Source organism: Papio anubis, chromosome X, assembly GCF_008728515.1.
Source record: "Papio anubis isolate 15944 chromosome X, Panubis1.0, whole genome shotgun sequence".
NCBI classification, from domain to species: Eukaryota; Metazoa; Chordata; class Mammalia; order Primates; family Cercopithecidae; genus Papio; species Papio anubis.
This window is the reverse complement of record NC_044996.1, coordinates 704,112-728,595: the sequence shown is the minus strand read 5'-3', so window position 1 is coordinate 728,595 and position 24,484 is coordinate 704,112. Positions and strand designations below refer to the sequence as shown.

Here is a 24,484-nt window from a genome sequence, read left to right as displayed (position 1 = left end):
ATTTCACTTAAAGGAAGCACTTTAGGGCTTCTCTTTGGCATAGCAGAACTGTTAACATTGCTACTCATATGTTCTGGGGCCATTATTAAGTAAAATAAGGGTTATTTGAACGTAAGAACTACAATACCATGACAGTCAATCTGAAACCAAGATGGTTACCAAGTGACTAATGGGCAGGTAGCATATACAAGGTGGATCAGATGGATAAAGGGCTGATTCATATCCTGGGCAGGTTAGAGCAGGATGGCGTAAGATTTCATCATGCTACTCAGAAAGGTCTGTAACTTAAAGCTTATGAATTGTTTATTTCTAGAATTTTTCATCTAATATTTTTGGACTGTGGTTGACCACAGATAACTGAAACCATAGAAAGTAAAACAAAGGATAAGGGAGGACTACACATATGATAATGGTATAGCATCCAGAATAGGTAAATAATTCTTACAACTCAAAAATAAAAGGGCATACACTTCAATTTAAAAATAAGCATTCAACACAGGACTGGAATTCCTAGCCAAAACGATTAGGCAAGAACAAGAAATAAAAGGCATCCACATTGGAAAGGAAGATGTAAGTTTATCTCTCTGTTCACACATGAAATATATGTGAAAAACTCACAAAACTGTTAGAACTAATAAGCAAAAAGAAAGTCGCAGGATACAAAAATCAACAAACCAAAATCTATTTTATTTGCATATACTAACAGCAAAAATCCAAAAAGGAAATTTAGAAAGTCTCATTTACAATAATGTCAAAAAGAATAAAATAATTAGGCATAAACTTAACCAAGGAGGTGAAAGACTTATATATTCAAAACTACAAAATGTTGCTGAAAGAAGTTACAGATACAAATAAATGGAGAGACATCTCACGTTCATGGATTGGATAACGATATTGTTAAGATATCATACTACTCAAAGTGATTTATAGATTTAATGCAATCACTGTAAACATCCCAATGGTTTGCTTTTTTTTTTTTTTTTTTTTTTTTTAAAGGAGTCTCACTCTGTCACCCAGGCTGGCCATTTTAAAAATAGAAGAATCTATCCTAAAGTTGACATGGACTCTCAGGGGACCTTGAATAGCCAAAACAATTTCAAAAAAGAACAAATTTGGACAATTCACGCTGCCTGATTTCAAAAGTAACTACAAAGCTACAGTAATCAAAACAGTGTGCTATCAGTGAAACAGAATGGTGAGCCCAGATTTAAACCCTTGCATATATGGTCAAGCAAACTTCAACAAGGATGCCAACACCACTAAATTGGAAAAAGACAGTCTCTTTAATAAACGATATTGGAAAAATGGAATATTCACATGCAAAAGAAAAAAGCTGGACCCTTATCTTACACCATATATAAAACTTAAATGAATTAAAGACCAAAACATAAGACCCCAAACTACAAAACTAGCAGAAAACATAGGGAAAAAGCTTTATGACACTGGATTTGACAATAATTTCTTGAATATGACACCGAAAGCACAGCTAACAAAAGCAAAAATAGACAAATGGACTACATCAAACTTTAAAACTTCTGTGCATAAAAAGAAACAATGAAATGAGTGAAAAGGCAACCTATGGAATGGGAGAAAATATTTGCAAATCGTATATTTAATAAGTGGTTAATATCTAGAATATATAGAAAACTCCAACACTCAACAACAAAAAAAACCTGACTTTAAAATGGGCAAAGGACTTAAAGTGATATTTCTCTTGGCCAATAAGCATATGAAAGAGTGCTCAATATCACTAATTGTCAGAGAAATGCAAATCAAAACCACAATGAGATATCACCTCACACCCATTATGACAGCAACTATCTAACAAAATCAGAAAATAACAAGTGTTGGGAATATGGAGGAGTTGGAACCCTTGCACATTATTGTTGAGATTGTAAAGTGGTGCAATAAGCATGTGGTTTCTTTAAAAACTAAAAAATAGATCTGCTATATGATCCATCAGTCTCACTTCTTGGGTGTATATCCAAAAGAATTAAAAGCAAGACCTCAAATAGCTATTTACATACCTATGTTCACAGCATTATTCATAATAGTCTAGAGGTAAAAGCAACCCACATGTCCATTAATGGATGAATGGACCAACAAAATGCAATGTAACATATAATGGAATACTATCCAAACTTAAAAATAAAGGAAAACCTGTTACAACCTGCAGCATGAAGGAACCCTGAGAATATTATGCTAAGTGAAATAAGTTATTCACAAAAGAACAAATGCAGCATTTTTCTATTTATATAAGGTGTCTAATGATCATAGATATACGAAGTAGAATGGTGGTCACTAGGGGCTGGGAGAAGGGAGAAAGGGGAAGTTGTTTAATGGGTATAGAGTTTCAGTTCTGCAAGATGAGAATGTTTTGAAGATCTGTTTCATAACAATGTTAATATACTTACATTACTGAACTGTATACTTAAAATGGTTAAGATAGTAAATTTTATTTTTTAAGCACAATTAAATTAAAAAGAAAAAAAAACCCAAATGGACATTGTAAAAGTGGAAAATACCTAAAATTAAGAAATCATCGTAGGGACTAGCAGCAGACTCAGGTATAGCAGAAGGGATCAGTGAGCACAAATGTTGATAAAATATACCCTAAGTGAAGCAAAGAGTTAAAAAAAAAAAGAGAATGAAATAGCAGAATGGTGTGTGACAGAACTGTGAGGCAGTATGAACCATTTTAATTTACATGTAATTGGAGCACCAGAAGTAGACAAAGAATGCCTAAAGAGATAGTGGCTAAGAATTCTCTAAAAACTGATTCATACCCATAGATTCATGAATCTCAGCCAATCAAAAGCAATATGAATACAAGCAAACTAAAATAGGTACATTATAGCAGCTAAAGGAATAAAAGATATATTACAAATAGTGGAGCAATAAAACGATAAGAATGATGACTGACTTCTCGTCAGAACCCTGGGAGGCTGGAAGATGATGGGGTGACATCTTTAATGTGCATGAAGAAAAAAGCTATCAATCCCAGAATTTTATATTAAGACAAACCGGACATTTTTATGGAAAAAAGCAGGCAGAATCTGGAGAATTCACTACAAGAAATATTAAAAGTTCTTCAGACTGAAAATATATGATTTTAGATGGAAGCATACCCTGACTACTTGGGTGTGGGGAGGGGAGGGCTTGTAATGCCCCATCATTTGTGTGCCATCTAGGTTGTGGTATGGGGACTAGGCATGTTCTGCTGGGATGGGGAAGCTAGATCTTAAGCTGCCTTATCACCATGTGCCAGTGCGGCCTCACAGTGCCAGGGGCCTTCAACCTGAATTCTCCACTGAACCCGCTGGTAGGTAGAGTTTAGGTGTATTTGGGATGATAAGTGGGTAGAGGTAGACTGGTTGGCCTTAGTAACAAACATTTCTGTTTCTCCCACTCTAGCATGAACATGTGAATATTTGTGAATTTCTTACCTATTTCCCCCCAGGGGAGAAAATGGGAAGTGAGGGCCACTGGTAAACACTGAGTTAGAACAAGTGAGTAATCCCACCTACATAATGAATGTGATGGAGCCATTGAAGAGTCTGTAGTTCCTCTTCTCCAGACTTTTGTGATTAATTTGTTCAACCTCACTGGCAACTTCTTGACTGAAAACAGTATTAATTAGCTATTTCCCCTGACTGGGGAGCAGACCTAAGGACCTTGAGCTCTCAAGGCTTCTCTTAAATTTACAGAAGTGGCCTTACATTCTCTATGGGACTAGGGAATACTGGCTCTGCAAACGGGCTTTTAGTTTGTTCTCCAGACAAACCCGGTTTGAACTCTATCCACTTTGAAGTTGCATCACTAAATGAATTACACAATGCTTAATCTTTGAAGTACGCCATATTCCAAACTTTCAATTAAAACCGTAGAGAACTTCTGATTATGACAACTCAGGGTTTAAAAACTGACCTGAACTGATTGCCTCACAGGTATGAGAGAATCGAAATCCCAATCCATATTGTACCTCATGTCACTATCGGGAAAGTGTGCCTTGAATCAGCAGTAGAGCTGCCCAAGATCCTGTGCCAGGAGGAGCAGGATGCGTATAGGAGGATCCACAGGTAGAGACCCTCTTCACTCCTCTTCTCTACTTCTCAGGACCTAGTCTCTCTTTTCTTCTTCTGTCCTTTTGTCTTTAGCAGCTCAACTCTTGAGGCCCCTTTCCTTTTGCCTCTCTGGGAAAGCTTTCTAGCAGTCTCCAATCATAATGTTTCTCACATTGTATGATAATTTTTTCAACATTTGTTTTTCTTCTGCTTACTTTGGATGTTTCAAGGGCAAGGATACTTTCTTTTTTGGTTAAGAAAAGAAGATAATCCACAACATCTTAATCCTGTTGCCAAGCACTAGGTTTTGCCCAATAAATTTGTACTAAGTCAGAGCTTTGGTGAGAGACAGCAATTTCAAAATTATCACTTTGAATTATCTTTGAATAAAATCACATCCCCCAAATCGTCAGGAAGTTAATATTGGGGATTTAAATACTACATATTCATCTAATACAGTTGGCAACGGTGTGATGCAGTTTATGATTGGTATAGTCCATGACCATTTTGCTTTCCCTTCAGTGCTGCTTTGCCACTAACCTACTCTATTTTCTTTTAGCCTTACACATCTGGACTCAGTAACCAAGATCCATAATGGCTCGGGTAAGAATTTTTTCTTGAGTACTCAGCATTTTTTCTGAGTATTTCCCTGAAATACTCAGCTGACAGAAGCAAATTTAGTTTAAGTGAGTGAAGTGATGGGTACAAGTTGTCCTCAGATTTCCTTTCCCAAGGGTTTTCCTGATCCTGATCCCAACATTTCTTTTGAACTCTGGGGATCCATGAATACTATAAATACAGCTTAGAGTAAGACAGGAGGAAAGACAGGAAAGAGCTTTATGATAGACCTACTCAGTGATATACTGGCACACGTTTAACAACCAGTTCTCAAGGAGCAGGAGGTTTGTTCCTGATTTGTTGTGTTTGGCGGTTTCTGTGGTGTAATGCCCCTGGCATGGCTGGTTTCAAGCAACTAACATGGCATCAACTAGCTTACAAACTTCTTGGAATTTTAATAGTTGGCTTTTGTGAGCTGGCATGAATTGGTTCCAGCATAACACTACCAGGGCCTGTCATGGTGGGAATTGAAAGAGATGGATGGATAGACAGATAGACAGATAAAAGGGAAGGCATGAGGGAGAAAATCTTTTGATGTCAATAAATATAAAAGTAATTTTTATACAAGGCAAAGGAACAAAAAGCTGAATACAATATTTATACTAATTCACTTGTCCCTAACATACACATTTCCCCAGCCTCACTTTCTGTCTGAGTAACCCTGACTTCTGGGTCATTCTGTGCACTCTTCCCCAGTTACTTGCAAAGTCACCAGTGAGGAAGAAAGGGAGGCTTTTGAGTGTTATAGGCAGTTACTTTTCAAAGAAAAGGAGAAATGGCTTGGTCTATCTGTCCCATAATTTTGGTCTCAGGATAAAACATGACAAAGTTAAAAGTTGGTAATGTATGATATATAACCATATTCTAAAGCCACAGTAATTTAAAAAGTATAAATAATAGCTCAAAATAAACAAATAGATCAGTGGAACTGAACAGAGTCCAGAGATAGGCCTATGTATATATAAGAATTTATATTTAACAAAGATATTACTTTAAATAAATGAAAAAAGCATGAATTATTTATTAAATAGGATTGGGACAGTTCACTTCTTTGTTCATTCAGGAAACATTTGAGTGCTATTCTAGGCACTGAGGTACAGTGCTGAACAAAAGAGACAGTCTTAACCTTCATGGAGTTAACATTCTTTTATTTCCATTTGGGGGAAAATGGATTCCTACCTAATACCCTACACAAAAAATAAATTCCAGATATATTTAAACTTTTACTATTGTGGTACAACTACTTTAGAAAAGAGGTTGGCAATTATATTTGCCATATGTCATACTAGTTCCTTTCCTAGGTATATACCTCAAAGAATTGAAAACAGCTGCTCAAAGAAAAACCTGTACACAAATGTTTACAGCAGCATTATTCACAATAGCCAAAAGGTAGAAACAACACAAATGTGCATCAGTGGGTGAATGGATAAACTGTGATATATCCGTGTAATGGAGTACAACTCAACAATAAAAAGAACAAACTACTGAAACATGAACAAACAGGATGAGTCTCAAGAACATTGTGCCAGGTGAAGGAAGCATTACACGAAAGGCTACATACTCTATGGTTCCAAATTCAAGAATAAGCAAAACTAATCCATGATGTGGTAGCTGCCTGGGCCCAGGGATGAAGGGGCATTGGATGCAAAGGGAACTGCAGAGGGGATTGTTTGAGGGTGGTGGAAATGGTATATATCTTGACTAGCACTGGTTACATGGGATGTCTTAGTTCATTTTGTGTTGTTATGAAGGAATACCTGAGGCTGGGTAATTTATAAAGAAAAGAGGTTTATTTGGCTTTACAGTTTTGCAGACTGAACAAGAAGCATGGTGCTGGCACCTGCATTTGGTGAGGGCTTCAGGCTGCTTCTACTCGTTACAGAAGGCAAAGGGGAGCCTATGTATTTAGATACCATGTGGCAACAGAGGAAACAAGAGAATGGGAGAAGGGCCAGGCTCTTTTTAACAGCCAGTTCTTGTGGGAACCAACAGAGAAAGAACTCACCCCTGAGGGAGGGCATTAATCTATTAATGAAGGACCCACCCCCATGACCCAAACACCTCACATGAGGCCCCGCCTCCAACATTGGGGGTCAAATTTTAACATGAGGTTTGGGGGGCCAAATATCCAAATTATAGCATGGGGTATACATTTGTCAAAACTCATAGAACTGTATACTTTAAATTGGTTCATTTTACTGTCTGTAAATTATACCCACAAAAGCTCATTTTATAAGTTAAAGAAATACAGGAGGAAAATATAAGAATTTTTTTCAGACTCTAGGAAGATGATGGCCTAAGTATAATGTGAAAACCTGAACTCACAAAAGGCAAGACTGACTAAATAAAAATTAAAGACTTTTATGGGCCCCTACAAAAATAAAAATGTTAATTATTATCTTTAAAAGAAGTACGGATTAAGATAAGATGATCAGTTTTTCACCTTTTCAAAGATTAAATTGAGAGACTATTAGGTGAGGATGTGAGGGAAGTGAACAGTCTCACTGTTCCTGGAGATATAATTTGGTACAATCTGGAAAATACTGGATAATTAGTTTTAAAGTGTACGTGTACTTAGATCTAGCAATTTCACTTAACTGCAGTCTTTAAAATAGCAAAAAACTGGACAGTGGCCATTTCAGTGACAGTCACATATTATGAGAGAGAAAAAGATACTTACATTAGATGGAATTTGTTTTAAAAGAGTACCTTAGAATCTTTGTCTTACCATGAAGCTGAACATTCACAGTAAAGCATAAAAGATGGTAACTCCCTTACTCTTCATTCCTCTGTTCTTCATTTTAAAAGAGGAGCTCTCAGGCGTATTCAATTAATGTACATTTCTGCAATATACATAACAGTTTATATGCCTACAGGGCGCTCTGGAAACGTAAGTTGCAGAAGGCAGACTTCTGGCCCATTAGGAGGTTTTGATGGTTTATAGCAAGGGAAGGTCTGAAAGGCTGGGGAAAGGAACCCTTTCGTGGCTCTTAGCCCTTTTGCCTAAGGGAGTAAAGAGCTGGCCATCTTTCTGCCAGGCTTCCGTCTGGCTTATGGATTCAAGATAGCCTCAGAATGGGTATTTTCTATGCTCAGCTCTTCTGTTTTTCCCCTGGCTGGGCCCAGAAAAATTGTTTACCAGTCCTACTTATTACACTTTTTCTACTTCCTTCTCCAACCCCTTCTTTCTGTGCTCATGGTTGGGGGTCTGCTGGTGATGGAGTGGGGACATGCTAGTGGATGGTGCTTTTCTCATCTTTATTTTTCCTATTGAAGTGTTTACCAAGAATCTGTGCAGTCAGATGTCAGCAGTCAGCGGGCCTCTCCTACAGTGGCTGGAGGACAGACTGGAGCAAAACCAACAGCATTTGCAGGAATTGCAACAAGAAAAGGAAGAGCTTATGCAAGAACTTTCTTCTCTAGAATAAATCAGGAGACAAAATGGGGTAAAAAACTTGTTTTTCAATTTGTGTACTAAACACAGTCTGAAAATGCACACAGCTCACATCCAGGCAGACAATAGAGTAGTTCTTTTTATATCCCAGTAGATAAGTTTTCACATGCAATCAGCACAGGATGTCTTCCTGACAGTTTAATTAGAGTTCACTGAACCTTCCTACCTATAACTGACCTATAAGGAGCTTATGCAAGAGAATTTAAGTAGAATATGAAAGTTATTTTTAAAAAAGGCTATAGGTGGTACATTGGCAAGGAATATCTTAGAATAAAATGTCTGGGGAGTATATTTTAAACATATTTCCCTTTCTTTTAACTTGGAAGTCTTTATTTTCATTTTCAAATACATTCACTCACTAGAATATTTTATGTTTCAATTTTGTAGGTATGATGCTTATGTTGGACAAGCAAATAATAAATCTAGTGTCAGTGGAAGGAAGCACCCCACCTCTATGCCCTCATTGAAAGGGCAGTGTCTTCCTTCTTAATTTCTAAAATATATGTTCCGAGATACCTATCAAACATTGAATCTCTGAAAGTACTCTTTAAACAAACATGAGTTCTAGCATATTTGACTCTGAAGTAAATTCCTACTGAGCAGATTCTATCTGCCTAGGAATTTCCATTATAGTATAAATGTGTTTCTCCAGAAACATTTAGGATTTAGGATGTAATAAAAATCATGCTTTTAAAAAGTTTGGTTGCATTACTCTTATCATGTAAAAGCACAAATGATAAATGTGTCTTCAGAAAAGACATACTTTTCTGTGTGCTTGTTGCATACTGGAAACAAAGTATGCTTGTTGGATACTGGAAGTTAAGTGATAAAGGCTGATTTTGGTTTTTGTTTATCCTTCTTATTTTTCAAATTTCAAAGTGTTGTCCAGAAGCACCTGCATCAGAATCACTTGAAGGTCAAACCCTATCTCTAGGGATAAAACCCAGAAATCTGCATGAACTCCTTAGCTGATTCTGGGGCATACTCACATTTGAAAACCACTAGCCTTGAGCATATGGAATGTATATACTATATTGTCCCTAATTTCCCACAGCCACTGTTCTTCTCTATTCTTTTTATTTCCCTATAGGAAAGATGAAAATATCCAGTATAAAGTTACTTAAGCTAAATCAATTTTGAAGAAGAAAAACTTGGAGGACTCACATTACCTGACTTCAAGACTTACTAAAAAGCTATAGTAATCAAGATAGATGGTATTGGCAGAGGAACAGACACATAAATCAATGGAACAGATGAGAGAACCCAGAAATAAACCCATATAAATATGCTCAACTGATTTTGAAAAAGTGCAAAAGCAATTCAATGGAGGAAGAATAGCCTTTCTGACAAATTATGCTGGAGCAATTAGACACCCATAGCGAGGAGAAAAAAGAACCTCTACTTAAACCTCACATCTTATATAAAATTTAACTCAAAATGTATAATGGACTTAAATGTAATACATAAAACTATATAACTTGGAAAAAAGCCACGGGAGAAAAAGCTTCAGGATCTTGGGCTAGGTGACAAGTTCTTGGACTTTGCCCCAAAAGCACATCCATAAAAGACAAAAACTGATATATTGGACTTCTTAAAAATTTAAAAATTTGTGATTTAAGAAGAGGAAAAGATAAGCTACAGATTGAGATGAATTTGCAAACCATATATCTGATCAATTTGGCACATATAAAGTGTGCTAAAAACTCAACTCTAGTCAGGCATGGTAGCCCATGCTTATAATCTCACCACTTTAGGAGGCGTGCTTGAGGTCAGGGGTTCCAGACCAGCCTGGGCAAGACAGTGAGACTCCGTCTCTACAAAAAAAATTTTTTTTTAATTAGCTGGGCACCATGACACACACCAGTAGTCCCAGCTACTAGGGAGACAGGAGGATCACTTGAGCCCAGGAGTTTGAGGCTGCATTGAGCTATGATCACACCACCACACTCCAACCTGTATAACAGAGTGAGGCCTTGTCTCAAAAAAAGCCACAGAAGCTCAACAATAAAAACAAGCAGTCCAATTAGAAAATGGGCAAAAGACATGAATAGATGTTTCACTGAAGAGGATCTATAGATGGCAAATAAGCATATGAAAAGCTGTTAAACTCCATAAGTCATGAGGGAATGCAAATTGAAACCACAGTGAGGCTATGACTTACTTATCTGAATGGCTAAAGAAACAATAATGAAAATACCAAATACCAATGAGGATACAAACTGAATATTTTATACGTTGCTAACAGGAATGTAAAATGGTACAGCCACTCTGGAAAAGAGTTTATAAATTTCTTATCAAGTTAAACATAATTTTTTAATCAAGTTAAACATAAGACCCCGCAGTTGTGCTCCTGGACATTCATTCCAGAGAAATGAAAATCTATATTGTACTTGTACCCAAACATTCATAGGAGCTTTATTTGTAATAACCCCAAACTGGAAACAACCCAGATGTCCTACAACAGGTACATGGTTAAACAAACCATCCATAACTTGCAATACTACTCTGGAATGAAAAGGAACTAACTGTTGATACAAGAACATGGTTGTACCTCAGGGGTATTATGGTGAACAAAAAAGCCAGTCTCAAATGGTCACATACTGTATGATTGCATTTATATAATATTCTTGAGGTGACAAAATGATTGAAATGAAGAACAGATTAATGGTTGCCAGGGATAGGAATTGGAGGGCTGTGGGATATGTATGACTGTAAAGAGATGACACAAGGAGTTCCTTTGTGCTGATGGAACAGTTCTGTGTGATTATGATGATTATGATGTTGATTCTAGCATTTGATTATGAGGTTAAGCACATGAATCTATACCTGTGCTGAAGTTGTATGGACCTACATACACACAAATGAATGCATGTAAAATCTGGTGATACTGAATAAAGTCTGTAGTCTAGATAGCAGTATAATATCATTGTCAATATCTTGGATATGAAGTTGTGCTATAGTTACAAAACTGTACCACTGGAGGAAACTGGGTAACGGATACGTGGGACTCTGTACTATTTTTGCAACTATAAGTATATAATTATTGCAAAATGAAAAGTTGTAAGTTTTAAGTAAGAAACTGGGATGTATGGTACCTATTTTATGAAGTGAGAAAAGGGTGATAGAAAATTTGAGGGGAATAAAACAATTGGAATATTTTTACAGGCCAACCTTTAGCACAAGTCCTTTTCCTTTTCTGGGTTTCATTTTCTTTAGGAATAGAATGAGATTAGAGTAGTTGACCACCAAGGTTTCTTTTAGCTCAGTGTCCAGTCTTTAAAAGTGTTGAGCATCACAAAAAACAGTGGTGTGAACAAGATGTATCATTATTTTCCCAGCTGCACCAATCTGGCTTACCTTTACACAACCCTGTATCCCCTTATGAACACTAGATTCTCTATATTCAATCACATCCAAGGGTCTCATGGTAACTGCATATACTTGTTCTCTCTGTTTTCTTATCTCCTATAATTTCAGCTCATTGCCTTGTGACCTCTGCCCACAGCACTTCACTGAAACTACTCCTGCCAAAGTCACCAATGATCTCCACACAGTGAAAGTCAATAGTTGCTTCTCCCATCCTTAATGAACCTCTCAGTATTGACACAGTTGGTTACTCCTCCCTGAAATCTACTTCCTTGGCTTCTCTTATTTTCTTCTCTGGCTAGTCTTCCTGTTGTTCTTTTCTTCTCTAGCTGTTCCTTCTCAAATTCATTCATAGACTTCTCTATCTTTGCTTACCTACATGCAGTTGACATACAAATCTGTATTTGTCCACGCCTCTATCTGAACTCCAGACCTACATTTCCACCTCTCTACTGGACATTTCACTTGGTTGTGTTTTTAAATTTCTAAATTTTTTTTTTTTTTTTTTTTGAGGCAGGGTCTCACTCTGTTGCCCAGGCTAGAGTGCAGTGGCATGATCATGGCTCACTGCAGCCTCGACTTCCTGACCTCAGCCTCCCAAGTAGCTGGGACTACAGGCATGCACCACCATGCCTCACTCATTTTTTTTTGTATTTTTTTTGAAGTGACAGGGTTCCACCACATTGCCCAGGCTGGTGGCAAACTACTGGGCTCAAGCAATCCACCTGCCTCGGCCTCCCAAAGTGCTAGGATTACAGGCACGAGCCACCGTGCCTGGCCTCCACTTGGCTGCCTTAATGGCACATAAAAATTAATATATCTAAATCTGAAATCATAGTTTTCAATCTAAACTATATTCCCTTCCAACATTTCTTACCTCAGTGAATAGTGAATGTAACATCTATTTGCACAAACCGGAAACCAAATAGACATTCTTAACACCTCTCTCCATTACCTTCTAAACTACTTATATTGATAGAGTTATAGCAATTTGAAATTCTTTTTCTAACCTAGTAATCTGAGTAATTTGTAGGATAAGCATGTCAGGGGAGGGGCAGGTACATGGAGGTGTCAGTGCCTGATGGCTGAGGAAGCAGGCTAGGATTACTGCCTGGAGGTATCAAAGTTTCCAGCTTTGTGGCTCCGTGGTCGGGTGGAGGGGCAGGGGGAGAGATCCAGTGGAAGCCATGTTGTGCCAGTGCCCTCAGGGTGAGGAGGCAGCCAGCAATGTGCTACATTAGGCAAATAACTAAATTGATTGAGCGAAGAAGTAAATCTGTTGAGGAAAATGGGAGCTAGGTTTCTCAGTGTCAGAGAAATTATTTGAAAACATGGAAAGGCCAGGCGCAGTGGATCATGCCTGTAATCCCAGCACTTTGGGAGGCCGAGACGGGTGGATCGTGAGGTCGGGAGATCGAGACCATCCTGGCTAACACAGTGAAACCCTGTCTCTACTAAAAATACAAAAAAAAAAAAAAAAAAAAAATTAGCTGGGCGTGGTGGTGGGCGCATGTAGTCCCAGCTACTTGGGAAGCTGAGGCAGGAGCATGGCATGAACCCGGGAGGCGCAGCTCGCAGTGAGCCGAGATCTCACCACTACACTCCAGCCTGGGCGACAGAGCGAGACTGTCTCAAAAAAAAAAAAAAAGAAAGCATGGAAAAGAGGAAGGGTAAAATGAATCTCATGGTATTGGATTAAAATTGGAAAAGAGTTCATTAATATGAACTATTTTTCAAAGGAAAAAGAGTGTGTGTGTGTGTGTATATATACACACATATACGTGTGTGTGTATATATATATATGCACACAAACAAACCCTATACATATATATCTCAGAGCTGAGAAAGGTATGTGTATGTGTATTTGTGCATACCTTTCTCAGCTGTGTCCACCAAGACAAACTAAAAGTGACACCCAGTGTCTTTGAGCACACCTAGCACCAAGATGCTGATTTTCAAATCCTCCACTAAAAATGGAATTGAATTGAGAGTCCAGAAATAAGCCCACACACCTACAGTCAACTGATTTTCAACAAGGGTACAAGACTATAGGAGAGAATAGTCTTCAACAACTGGTGAGTGGACAAGTGGATATCCACCTGCAAAATAATGAAGTTGGACCGAGACCCCACACAATATATGAATATTAACTCAAAATGTATTGAAGACTTAAATTCAAGAGCCTAAACAATAAAAACTTTATAAGAAAACAGTAGTAAATCTTTATGATCTTGGTTTTTGCAATGGATTCTTAGATATGATACCAAAAGTGCAATCAACTAATAAAAAATAGGCAAATTGGAATTTATGAAAGTTAGAAAATTTTGTGCATCCAAAGACATCAGGACAATGGCAGAAAATATTTGCAAATCCTATGTATAAGAGTCTAGTATGCAAAATATATAAAGAACACTGAAAACAACAAAAACCAAACAGCACAATTCAAAAATGGGCAAAGGACCGAAATAGAAATTTTCCAAAGAAGACCTACAAATTGCGAAGAAGCACATGAAAAGATGCTTGACATTACTAGTCACCAGAGAAATAAAAATCATGGGATACAACTTTATACTAACCAGAATAAAAATGTAAGAGAATAACAAGTGTTGGTGAGGGTGTGGAGAAATTGGAACTTTTGTACACTACAGGTAGGAATATAAAATGGTATAGTCAATTTGGAAAATTGGCTGATGGTTCCTCCAAAAGTTAAACAGAGAATTACCATAAGACCTAGCAATTGCATTTCTAGGTGTATATCCCACAGAACTGAAGACAGAAATTTAAATAAAAACTAGACAACCCAAATGTCTATCAACCAATGAATGGGTAAACAAAATGTGGTCTGTTCTTTAATGGAATTTTATTTGGCCATAAAAAGGAATGAGGGGAAGGAGGAGCAGGAATAGAGGGTTGATGGCTAAGAGGGATGAGGTTTCTTTTTGAGGTGATGAAAATATTCTAAGTTGAGTGCAGCGATGGTTGTACAGGTCAATGACTATACTAAAAGCCATTAAATTGTTCACTTTAAATGGGCGAATTGTGTTGTATGTAAATTATGTCTCAATAAAACTTTTTTTTTTTTTTAAAAGACACAAAAGAAACTTTCCTGCAGCTCCAGCTGACCCTGCAGGCTGGCCTCTTCCACTCTGACCTGTGCTCCCTAAGCTCCCTGCAAAGGAGATAAAATGAGCTCCTGGTCTGCAACAGCTATTGGTTATTGTAATGTCTGCTTTTGTTTAAAAGGAAAAAAGACTCAACTCCTTATACAGTTTGAATTGTATCTATTTGGGGATCTCTGAGTTTCCTGTATCTGGATGTCTCAATCTCTTACTAGACTTAGGAAGTTTTCAGCAAGATGACTGGATGATCATGTTTCAGCCTCTGTGAGACAAACGTTACAGCAGCAGATGGCACAAGACCCAGGAGCCTGGGGATGAACGTCACTGGAATCCACACACTCATCAGATCTGTGCTGCCCAGGCAGCAGGCACTATTGAAAGATGGCATGGACTCAAAGGAAAAACTGAAAGGACAGTTGGATGGCCAAGGCTCAGCCTCCAGTGTAACACACACGTATGACAGTCAGTTTGGGCTATAAATGTGACAGAAGGATACCTATCAAAATGTAATGTTTAATTATGAAGTGGGGAAGGAGGAAGAAGCTTAGATGGCTGTAAGAGACCAAATGAAACAAGTGCAATTAGCACTGCATAATTAATCTTTCTCACTCTACCTTTGTTCCTTCCTGCCTACCTCTAGGACCATGGGCCACTGGGATTTGGGGTAGCAAAAAGGAGCCAGGGGTTAGTGATTCTAACCTGGTACTCCTTTTACCACCTGGGTATGCTTGCTGGATTTGGATAGTTACAGACATTGACGATAATGATCCTGAGATGATGGTGCTCCATGCATCAGAGATTAGAGATGTTACAGGTACAAGGGATACAAAGAAAGAACTGCTGGGCCATCATGTGTGTCCCCTCCAAATCTCATGTTGAAATGTGATCTCCAGTGTTGAAGGTGGGCCTAGTGAGAAGCATTTGGGTCATCAGGGCGGATCCCTCATGGATACCTTGGTGCTGTCCTCACGATGATGAGTGAGTTCTTGCTCTGAGTTCATGTGAGATCTGGTTGTTTAAAAGAGTAGCACATCCTTGCCGCTTTGCTCCCACTCATGATGTAATACATCAGTTCCCCCTTTGCCTTCCACCATGATTGTAAGCCTCCTGAGGCCTTCATCAGATGCAGATGCTGATGCCATGTTTCCTGTACAGCCTGCAGAACTGTGAGCCATTTAAACCTCTTTATAAATTATCCACCCTCAGGTATTCCTTTGTAGCAATGCAAAAATGGACTAATACACAATTTAGGAGCAAGGTGTAGGTAAGACAAGGAGAGGACTGGAAAAGGGTGAAGTGACTGCTGCAAGGACTGATAACATCAATCACATGGCTGTGAAAGGAGGGCAACAGTCCTGACGGTTGGAGAGAGCACACTTTAAACTCTGTGAAGGCAGAGGTGGAGGGAGGGGCCGCTAACAGCTCAGCTACTTGTCTGCAGAGCCTCTGGACAATTTAGCCCAGACTGCCATCACCACTTTCAACTCAATGGCTGGCCAACAAATCTTAATCTAAGGACTCTCAGAAACTTCCCAGGAACTTCTGACTCAAGTAGCCTCAATTCAAAATGATAGAATGAGATTAACTTTCTGGAAACTGACAAAACTCTTTTGTACAAGAGCTTAATAGAATTGGACCCTGATCCCAACTTAGCACAATGGCACTGCTGAGGTCACTACAACTTCTTATGTGAATAAGAAGCTACCTATAGTAGCGTGCCACACACAAACTGGTCTATTATCTCTAATGTACATGGTAATGGGACAATAACACATTACCCAGGACTTCCTGCTGGTCAGTCAAGGCAGGATATGTGCAACTGTCAGCATCCCTTACTGCACCTGGGTTAATGAAATATTTAACTGGCTTGGCTCCAGTTGCGGAGCCTAGCTTCAGTGTATCCTCCAAGTGGGCCTAATTAGAGAAGCATTCTTGTATATGTTGCCCAAAATAATCAGAATTTGGTTAAAGCCCCTATAAGCATGATTAATTAGAGTATATTTGATGGGGTGGCCTGTGCTCCTGAGAATTCTTAACTAGCTATTTGAAAAGTGAAGGATGGAGTTGTAGAGAGTGGATCTGCCATGGTGCCCTTGTGACCTGGCATGCATATATCTATGCAAGCTAGGCTTGAATTGCAAGTTATCTGAGTCTTGGCAGGATGTATTGTGGTCCTCCCAGAACACAAGAGGATGGGAGGGTGATGAGGTGCTGTTTCAAGGCTATCTCTAACCTCCTAAACTCACTGAGACAGACAATTTCTCATCTCCTGAGTACTGTTGAGGTCTGAGGCTATCTGCCCTGCCCCATTCAGGGTATAGCTACAGAATATAAAACTGCTAGCTGCAGTCTAAAAGGGGCTCCTCAGCAATGGGGTGTCCCATAACTGGTGCAGCAACTTTCAGAAGTTGTCCTGTTTGGTGCAGGGAACAAGGATATGGGGAGCTGGCACCTTTGGCCCATCTTCCTCTTGCTGTCTATGTAGGTAACAATCTTAAAAGGACATGTCATTACTTTAGAAGCCAAATCAATCACTCTTGGGCTTGGCCTTTTTTTGACAATGTGGTAGTTATGTACAAGAGTGTCTTTGTTTTTGAGACTTGTACACTGGAGTGTTTAGGAGTGATGGAACATGTCTGCAACTTGGTCTCAAATGGTTAAGAAAAAGCCATATGATAATGGTGGTACACACACGTAGGCATGCACACTGCAGAAATGTGAAGTGTTATCAATTGAACAATCTGGATGAAGTGAACATGGGAGTTCTTTGTACTATTCCTCCAACTTTTTGGTAAGTTCATAACAAGTTACTTTTTAAAATCTACATATAATGTACAATGTCTGAAAGGCTACATGAGAAAATGCTAACTAGCTCATTACCCCTGGTGACTGAGCTTAAGGCCAGGGGGGAGTCTTATTTTTCACTTTGAACTCTTCTGTAAATTGTTTTTTGAATTTCTACAATGACTATTTATTACTTTCTTAATATAAAATTAAAATGTCCAGTTTTTAAAATCACAAAATATAATAAAGGAAACTTCAAAAATGTGAAGAGAAACCTATAATTTCCTCAAAATAACTATCATTTTTAATAGTCCTTTTGCTTTTCTCTTATTTTATTTGTTATTCATTTCTAGTATTAATGCATCTTATAGTTTTGCATGTGGATTTCTTCACTTAACATAATTCTAAAAATTTAATATGTTGTATAGGTTTCATAATTTATAATTGTAGCTTACTCTCCTATCTGGTGGCAATACCATGATTTAATGATTCACTAAATCAACAACAACAGCAAACCCTGGGGAGAGGGACATCTTATTTCCAGAGCCACCACATTATAACAAAATGTCCAGTTTTAAACAAAAAATTACGAGGCATGCAAGGAAACAAAGTATGGCCTACTGACAGGAAAAAGAAAAAGTAGAAACTGTCCCAGACAAAGCCAAGGTCTTGGATTTACTAGACAAATAATTTAAGTCAACAGTTGTAAATATGCTCAAAGAGCAAAAGGAAACCATGAATAAACAATTAAATCAGGAAAAGGATATCTCACCAAATAGAGATAACAAAGATAAAAATTTTAAAAGGACCAAAATAGAAATTCAGGAGCTAAAAACTATAATAACTGAAATGAATGATTCATGAGAGAGACTTAACAGATTTGAGCAGACAAAAGAAAGAATCAGTGAACTTGAAGATAGGTCAATTATCAGAGACCCAAGTATCAAAGAAAAAAGAATGAAGAAAAACAAACATCCTCAGAGACCTGTGGGACACCATTAAGCATAACAATGCACCCACAATGGGAGTTCTAACTAAAGAAGGGGCATAAAGAAGTAATGGTCAAAAACTCCCCAAATTTGATGAAAGCTATGAATCTACATATTCAAGAAACTCTAAGTATTCTGAGTGGGATAAACCCACACCTAGACACTTCATAGTCAAAATGTCTAAAGCCGGGGGTGGAGCAAGATGGCCGAATAGGAACAGCTCCAGTCTCCAACTCCCAGCGCGAGTGACACAGAAGACCGGTGATTTCTGCATTTTCAACTGAGGTACTGGGTTAATCTCACTAGGGAGTGCCGGACAATCGGTACTGGTCAGCTGCTGCAGCCCAACCAGCCAGAGCTGAAGCAGGGCGAGGTATCGCCTCACCTGGGAAGCGCAAGGGGAAAGAGAATCCCTTTTCCTAGCCAGGGGAACTGAGACACACAACACCTGGAAAATTGGGTAACTCCCACCCCAATACTGCACTTTAAGCAAACAGGCACACCAGGAGATTATATCCCACACCTGGCCGGGAGGGTCCCACGCCCACGGAGCCTCCCTCATTGCTAGCACAGCAGTCTGTGATCTCGCTGCAAGGCAGCAGCGAGGCTGGGGGAGGGGCGCCCGCCATTGCTGAGGCTTAAGTAGGTAAACAAAGCCACTGGGAAGCTCGAACTGGGTGGAGCTCACAGCAGCTCAAGGAAACCTGCCTGTCTCTGTAGACTCCACCTCTGGGGACAGGGCATAGTAAACAACCACAAAAGCAGCAGAAACCTCTGCAGATGCAAACGACTCTGTCTGACAGCTTTGAAGAGAGCAGTGGATCTCCCAACATGGAGGTTGAGATCTGAGAACGGACAGACTGCCTGCTCAAGTGGGTCCCTGACCCCTGAGTAGCCTAACTGGGAGACATCCCCCACTAGGGGCAGTCTGACACCCCACACCTCACAGGGTGGAGTACACCCCTGAGAGGAAGCCTCCAAAGCAAGAATCAGACAGGTACACTCGCTGTTCAGCAATATTCTATCTTCTGCAGCCTCTGCTGCTGACACCCAGGCAAACAGGGTCTGGAGTGGACCTCAAGCAATCTCCAACAGACCTACAGCTGAGGGTCCTGACTGTTAGAGGGAAAACTATCAAACAGGAAGGACACCTACACCAAAACCCCATCAGTACGTCACCATCATCAAAGACCAGAGGCAGATAAAACCACAAAGATGGGGAAAAAGCAGGGCAGAAAAGCTGGAAATTCAAAAAATAAGAGTGCATCTCCCCCAGCAAAGGAGCGCAGCTCATCGCCAGCAATGGATCAAAGCTGGATGGAGAATAACTTTGACGAGATGACAGAAGAAGGCTTCAGTCCATCAAATTTCTCAGAGCTAAAGGAGGAATTACGTACCCAGCGCAAAGAAACTAAAAATCTTGAAAAAAAAGTGGAAGAATTGATGGCTAGAGTAATTAATGCAGAGAAGGTCATAAACGAAATGAAAGAGATGAAAACCATGGCACGAGAAATATGTGACAAATGCACAAGCTTCAGTAACCGACTCGATCAACTGGAAGAAAGAGTATCAGCGATTGAGGATCAAATGAATGAAATGAAGCGAGAAGAGAAACCAAAAGAAAAAAGAAGAAAAAGAAATGAACAAAGCCTGCAAGAAGTATGGGATTATGTAAAAAGACCAAATCTACGTCTGATTGGGGTGCCTGAAAGTGAGGGGGAAAATGGAACCAAGTTGGAAAACACTGTTCAGGATATCATCCAGGAGAACTCCCCCAACCTAGTAGGGCAGGCCAACATTCAAATCCAGGAAATACAGAGAACGCCACAAAGATACTCCTCGAGAAGAGCAACTCCAAGACACATAATTGCCAGATTCACCAAAGTTGAAATGAAGGAAAAAATCTTAAGGGCAGCCAGAGAGAAAGGTCGGGTTACCCACAAAGGGAAGCCCATCAGACTAACAGCAGATCTCTCGGCAGAAACTCTACAAGCCAGAAGAGAGTGGGGGCCAATATTCAACATTCTTAAAGAAAAGAATTTTAAACCCAGAATTTCATATCCAGCCAAACTAAGTTTCATAAGTGAAGGAGAAATAAAATCCTTTACAGATAAGCAAATGCTTAGAGATTTTGTCACCACTAGGCCTGCCTTACAAGAGACCCTGAAGGAAGCACTAAACGTGGAAAGGAACAACCGGTACCAGCCATTGCAAAAACATGCCAAAATGTAAAGACCATTTAGGCTAGGAAGAAACTGCATCAACTAACAAGCAAAATAACCAGTTAATATCATAATGACAGGATCAAGTTCATACATAACAATATTAACCTTAAATGTAAATGGACTAAATGCTCAAATTAAAAGACATAGACTGGCAAACTGGATAAAGAGTCAAGACCCATCAGTCTGCTGTATTCAGGAGACCCATCTCACACGCAGAGACATACATAGGCTCAAAATAAAGGGATGGAGGAAGATTTACCAAGCAACTGGAGAACAAAAAAAAGCAGGGTTTGCAATACTAGTCTCTGATAAAACAGACTTTAAACCATCAAAGATCAAAAGAGACAAAGAAGGCCATTACATAATGGTAAAAGGATCAATTCAACAGGAAGAGCTAACTATCCTAAATATATATGCACCCAATACAGGAGCACCCAGATTCATAAAGCAAGTCCTTAGAGACTTACAAAGAGACTTAGACTCCCATACAATAATAATGGGAGACTTCAACACTCCACTGTCAACATATAGACAGATCAACGAGACAGAAAGTTAACAAGGATATCCAGGAATTGAACTCATCTCTGCAGCAAGCAGACCTAATAGACATCTATAGAACTCTCCACCCCAAATCAACAGAATATACATTCTTCTCAGCACCACATCTCACTTATTCCAAAATTGACCACATAATTGGAAGTAAAGCACTCCTCAGCAAATGTACAAGAACAGAAATTGTAACAAACTGTCTCTCAGACCACAGTGCAATCAAACTAGAACTCACGACTAAGAAACTCAATCAAAACTGCTCAACTACATGGAAACTGAACAACCTGCTCCTGAATGACTACTGGGTACATAATGAAATGAAGGCAGAAATAAAGATGTTCTTTGAAACCAATGAGAACAAAGATACAACATACCAGAATGTCTGGGACACATTTAAAGCAGTGTGTAGAGGGGAATTTATAGCACTAAATGCCCACAAGAGAAAGCAGGAAAGATCTCAAATTGACACTCTAACATCACAATTAAAAGAACTAGAGAAGCAAGAGCAAACGCATTCAAAAGCTAGCAGAAGGCAAGAAATAACTAAGATCAGAGCAGAACTGAGGGAGATAGAAACACAAAAAACCCTCCAAAAAATCAATGAATCCAGGAGTTGGTTTTTTGAAAAGATCAACAAAATTGACAGACCACTAGCAAGACTAATAAAGAAGAAAAGAGAGAAGAATCAAATAGATGCAATAAAAAATGATAAAGGGGATATCACCACCGACCCCACAGAAATACAAACTACCATCAGAGAATACTCTAAACACCTCTACGCAAATAAACTAGAAAATCTAGAAGAAATGGATAATTTCCTGGACACTTACACTCTTCCAAGACTAAACCAGGAAGAAGTTGAATCCCTGAATAGACCAATAGCAGGCTCTGAAATTGAGGCAATAATTCATAGCCTACCAACCAAAAAAAGTCCAGGACCAGATGGATTCACAGCTGAATTCTACCAGAGGTACAAGGAAGAGCTGGTACCATTCCTTCTGAAACTCTTCCAATCAATAGAAAAAGAGGGAATCCTCCCTAACTCATTTTATGAGGCCAACATCATCCTGATACCAAAGCCTGGCAGAGACACAACAAAAAAAGAGAATTTCAGACCAATATCCCTGATGAACATCGATGCAAAAATCCTCAATAAAATACTGGCAAACCGGATTCAGCAGCACATCAAAAAGCTTATCCACCATGATCAAGTGGGCTTCATCCCTGGGATGCAAGGCTGGTTCAACATTCGCAAATCAATAAACATAATCCAGCATATAAACAGAACCAAAGTCAAGAACCACATGATTATCTCAATAGATGCAGAAAAGGCTTTTGACAAAATTCAACAGCCCTTCATGCTAAAAATGCTCAATAAATTCGGTATTGATGGAACGTACCTCAAAATAATAAGAGCTATTTATGACAAAGCCACAGCCAATATCATACTGAATGGGCAAAAACTGGAAAAATTCCCTTTGAAAACTGGCACAAGACAGGGATGCCCTCTCTCACCACTCCTATTCAACATAGTGTTGGAAGTTCTGGCTAGGGCAATCAGGCAAGAGAAAGAAATCAAGGGTATTCAGTTAGGAAAAGAAGAAGTCAAATTGTCCCTCTTTGCAGATGATATGATTGTATATTTAGAAAATCCCATTGTCTCAGCCCAAAATCTCCTTAAGCTGATAAGCAACTTCAGCAAAGTCTCAGGATACAAAATTAATGTGCAAAAATCACAAGCATTCGTATACACCAGTAACAGACAAACAGAGAGCCAAATCATGAATGTACTTCCATTCACAATTGCTTCAAAGAGAATAAAATACCTAGGAATCCAACTTACAAGGGATGTAAAGGACCTCTTCAAGGAGAACTACAAGCCACTGCTCAGTGAAATAAAAGAGGACACAAACAAATGGAAGAACATACCATGCTCATGGATAGGAAGAATCAATATCGTGAAAATGGCCATACTGCCCAAGGTTATTTATAGATTCAATGCCATCCCCATCAAGCTACCAACAAGTTTCTTCACAGAATTGGAAAAAACTGCTTTAAAGTTCATATGGAACCAAAAAAGAGCCCGCATCTCCAAGACAATCCTAAGTCAAAAGAACAAAGCTGGAGGCATCACGCTACCAGACTTCAAACTATACTACAAGGCTACAATAACCAAAACAGCATGGTACTAGTACCAAAACAGAGATATAGACCAATGGAACAGAACAGAGTCCTCAGAAATAATACCACACATCTACAGCCATCTGATCTTTGACAAACCTGAGAGAAACAAGAAATGGGGAAAGGATTCCCTATTTAATAAATGGTGCTGGGAAAATTGGCTAGCCATAAGTAGAAAGCTGAAACTGGATCCTTTCCTTACTCCTTATACGAAAATTAATTCAAGATGGATTAGAGACTTAAATGTTAGACCTAATACCATAAAAACCCTAGAGGAAAACCTAGTTAGTACCATTCAGGACATAGGCATGGGCAAAGACTTCATGTCTAAAACACCAAAAGCAACGGCAGCAAAAGCCAAAATTGACAAATGGGATCTCATTAAACTAAAGAGCTTTTGCACAGCAAAAGAAACTACCATCAGAGTGAACAGGCAACCTACAGAATGGGAGAAAATTTTTGCAATCTACTCATCTGACAAAGGGCTAATATCCAGAACCTACAAAGAACTCAAACAAATTCACAAGAAAATAACAAACAACCCCATCAAAAAGTGGGCAAAGGATATGAACAGACATTTCTCAAAAGAAGACATTCATACAGCCAACAGACACATGAAAAAATGCTCATCATCACTCGCCATCAGAGAAATGCAAATCAAAACCACAATGAGATACCATCTCACACCAGTTAGAATGGCAATCATTAAAAAGTCAGGCGATTCCTCAAGGATCTAGAACTAGATGTACCATATGACCCAGCCATCCCATTACTGGGTATATACCCAAAGGATTATAAATCATGCTGCTCTAAAGACACATGCACACGTATGTTTATCGCGGCACTATTCACAATAGCAAAGACTTGGAATCAACCCAAATGTCCATCAGTGACAGACTGGATTAAGAAAATGTGGCACATATACACCATGGAATACTATGCAGCCATAAAAAAGGATGAGTTTGTGTCCTTTGTAGGGACATGGATGCAGCTGGAAACCATCATTCTTAGCAAACTATCACAAGAACAGAAAACCAAACACCGCATGTTCTCACTCATAGGTGGGAACTGAACAATGAGATCACTTGGACTCGGGAACGGGGACATCACACACCGGGGCCTATCATGGGGAGGG

At 39.0% G+C, this 24,484-nt stretch overlaps 1 protein-coding gene across 4 annotated transcripts in view; it reads left to right on the top strand.

The window, feature by feature from the left end:
• The window catches only part of BRCC3 (BRCA1/BRCA2-containing complex subunit 3), a 49,098-nt gene extending 37,792 nt beyond the window's left edge, over positions 1-11,306 (top strand). For 2 of the 4 annotated variants that reach the window (XM_017953776.3, XM_017953777.3), the window contains exons 8-11: positions 3,948-4,079; positions 4,624-4,667; positions 7,959-8,128; positions 9,227-11,306. In XM_017953776.3, the coding sequence (XP_017809265.1) occupies positions 3,948-4,079; positions 4,624-4,667; positions 7,959-8,110 (328 nt within the window). In that variant the 3' untranslated portion in view covers positions 8,111-8,128; positions 9,227-11,306. The remainder of the gene's footprint in view (positions 1-3,947; positions 4,080-4,623; positions 4,668-7,958; positions 8,129-9,226) is intronic. The other 2 variants (XM_009198570.4, XM_003918496.5) reach the window with 1 other exon arrangement.
• Positions 11,307-24,484: the final 13,178 nt, after the last annotated feature.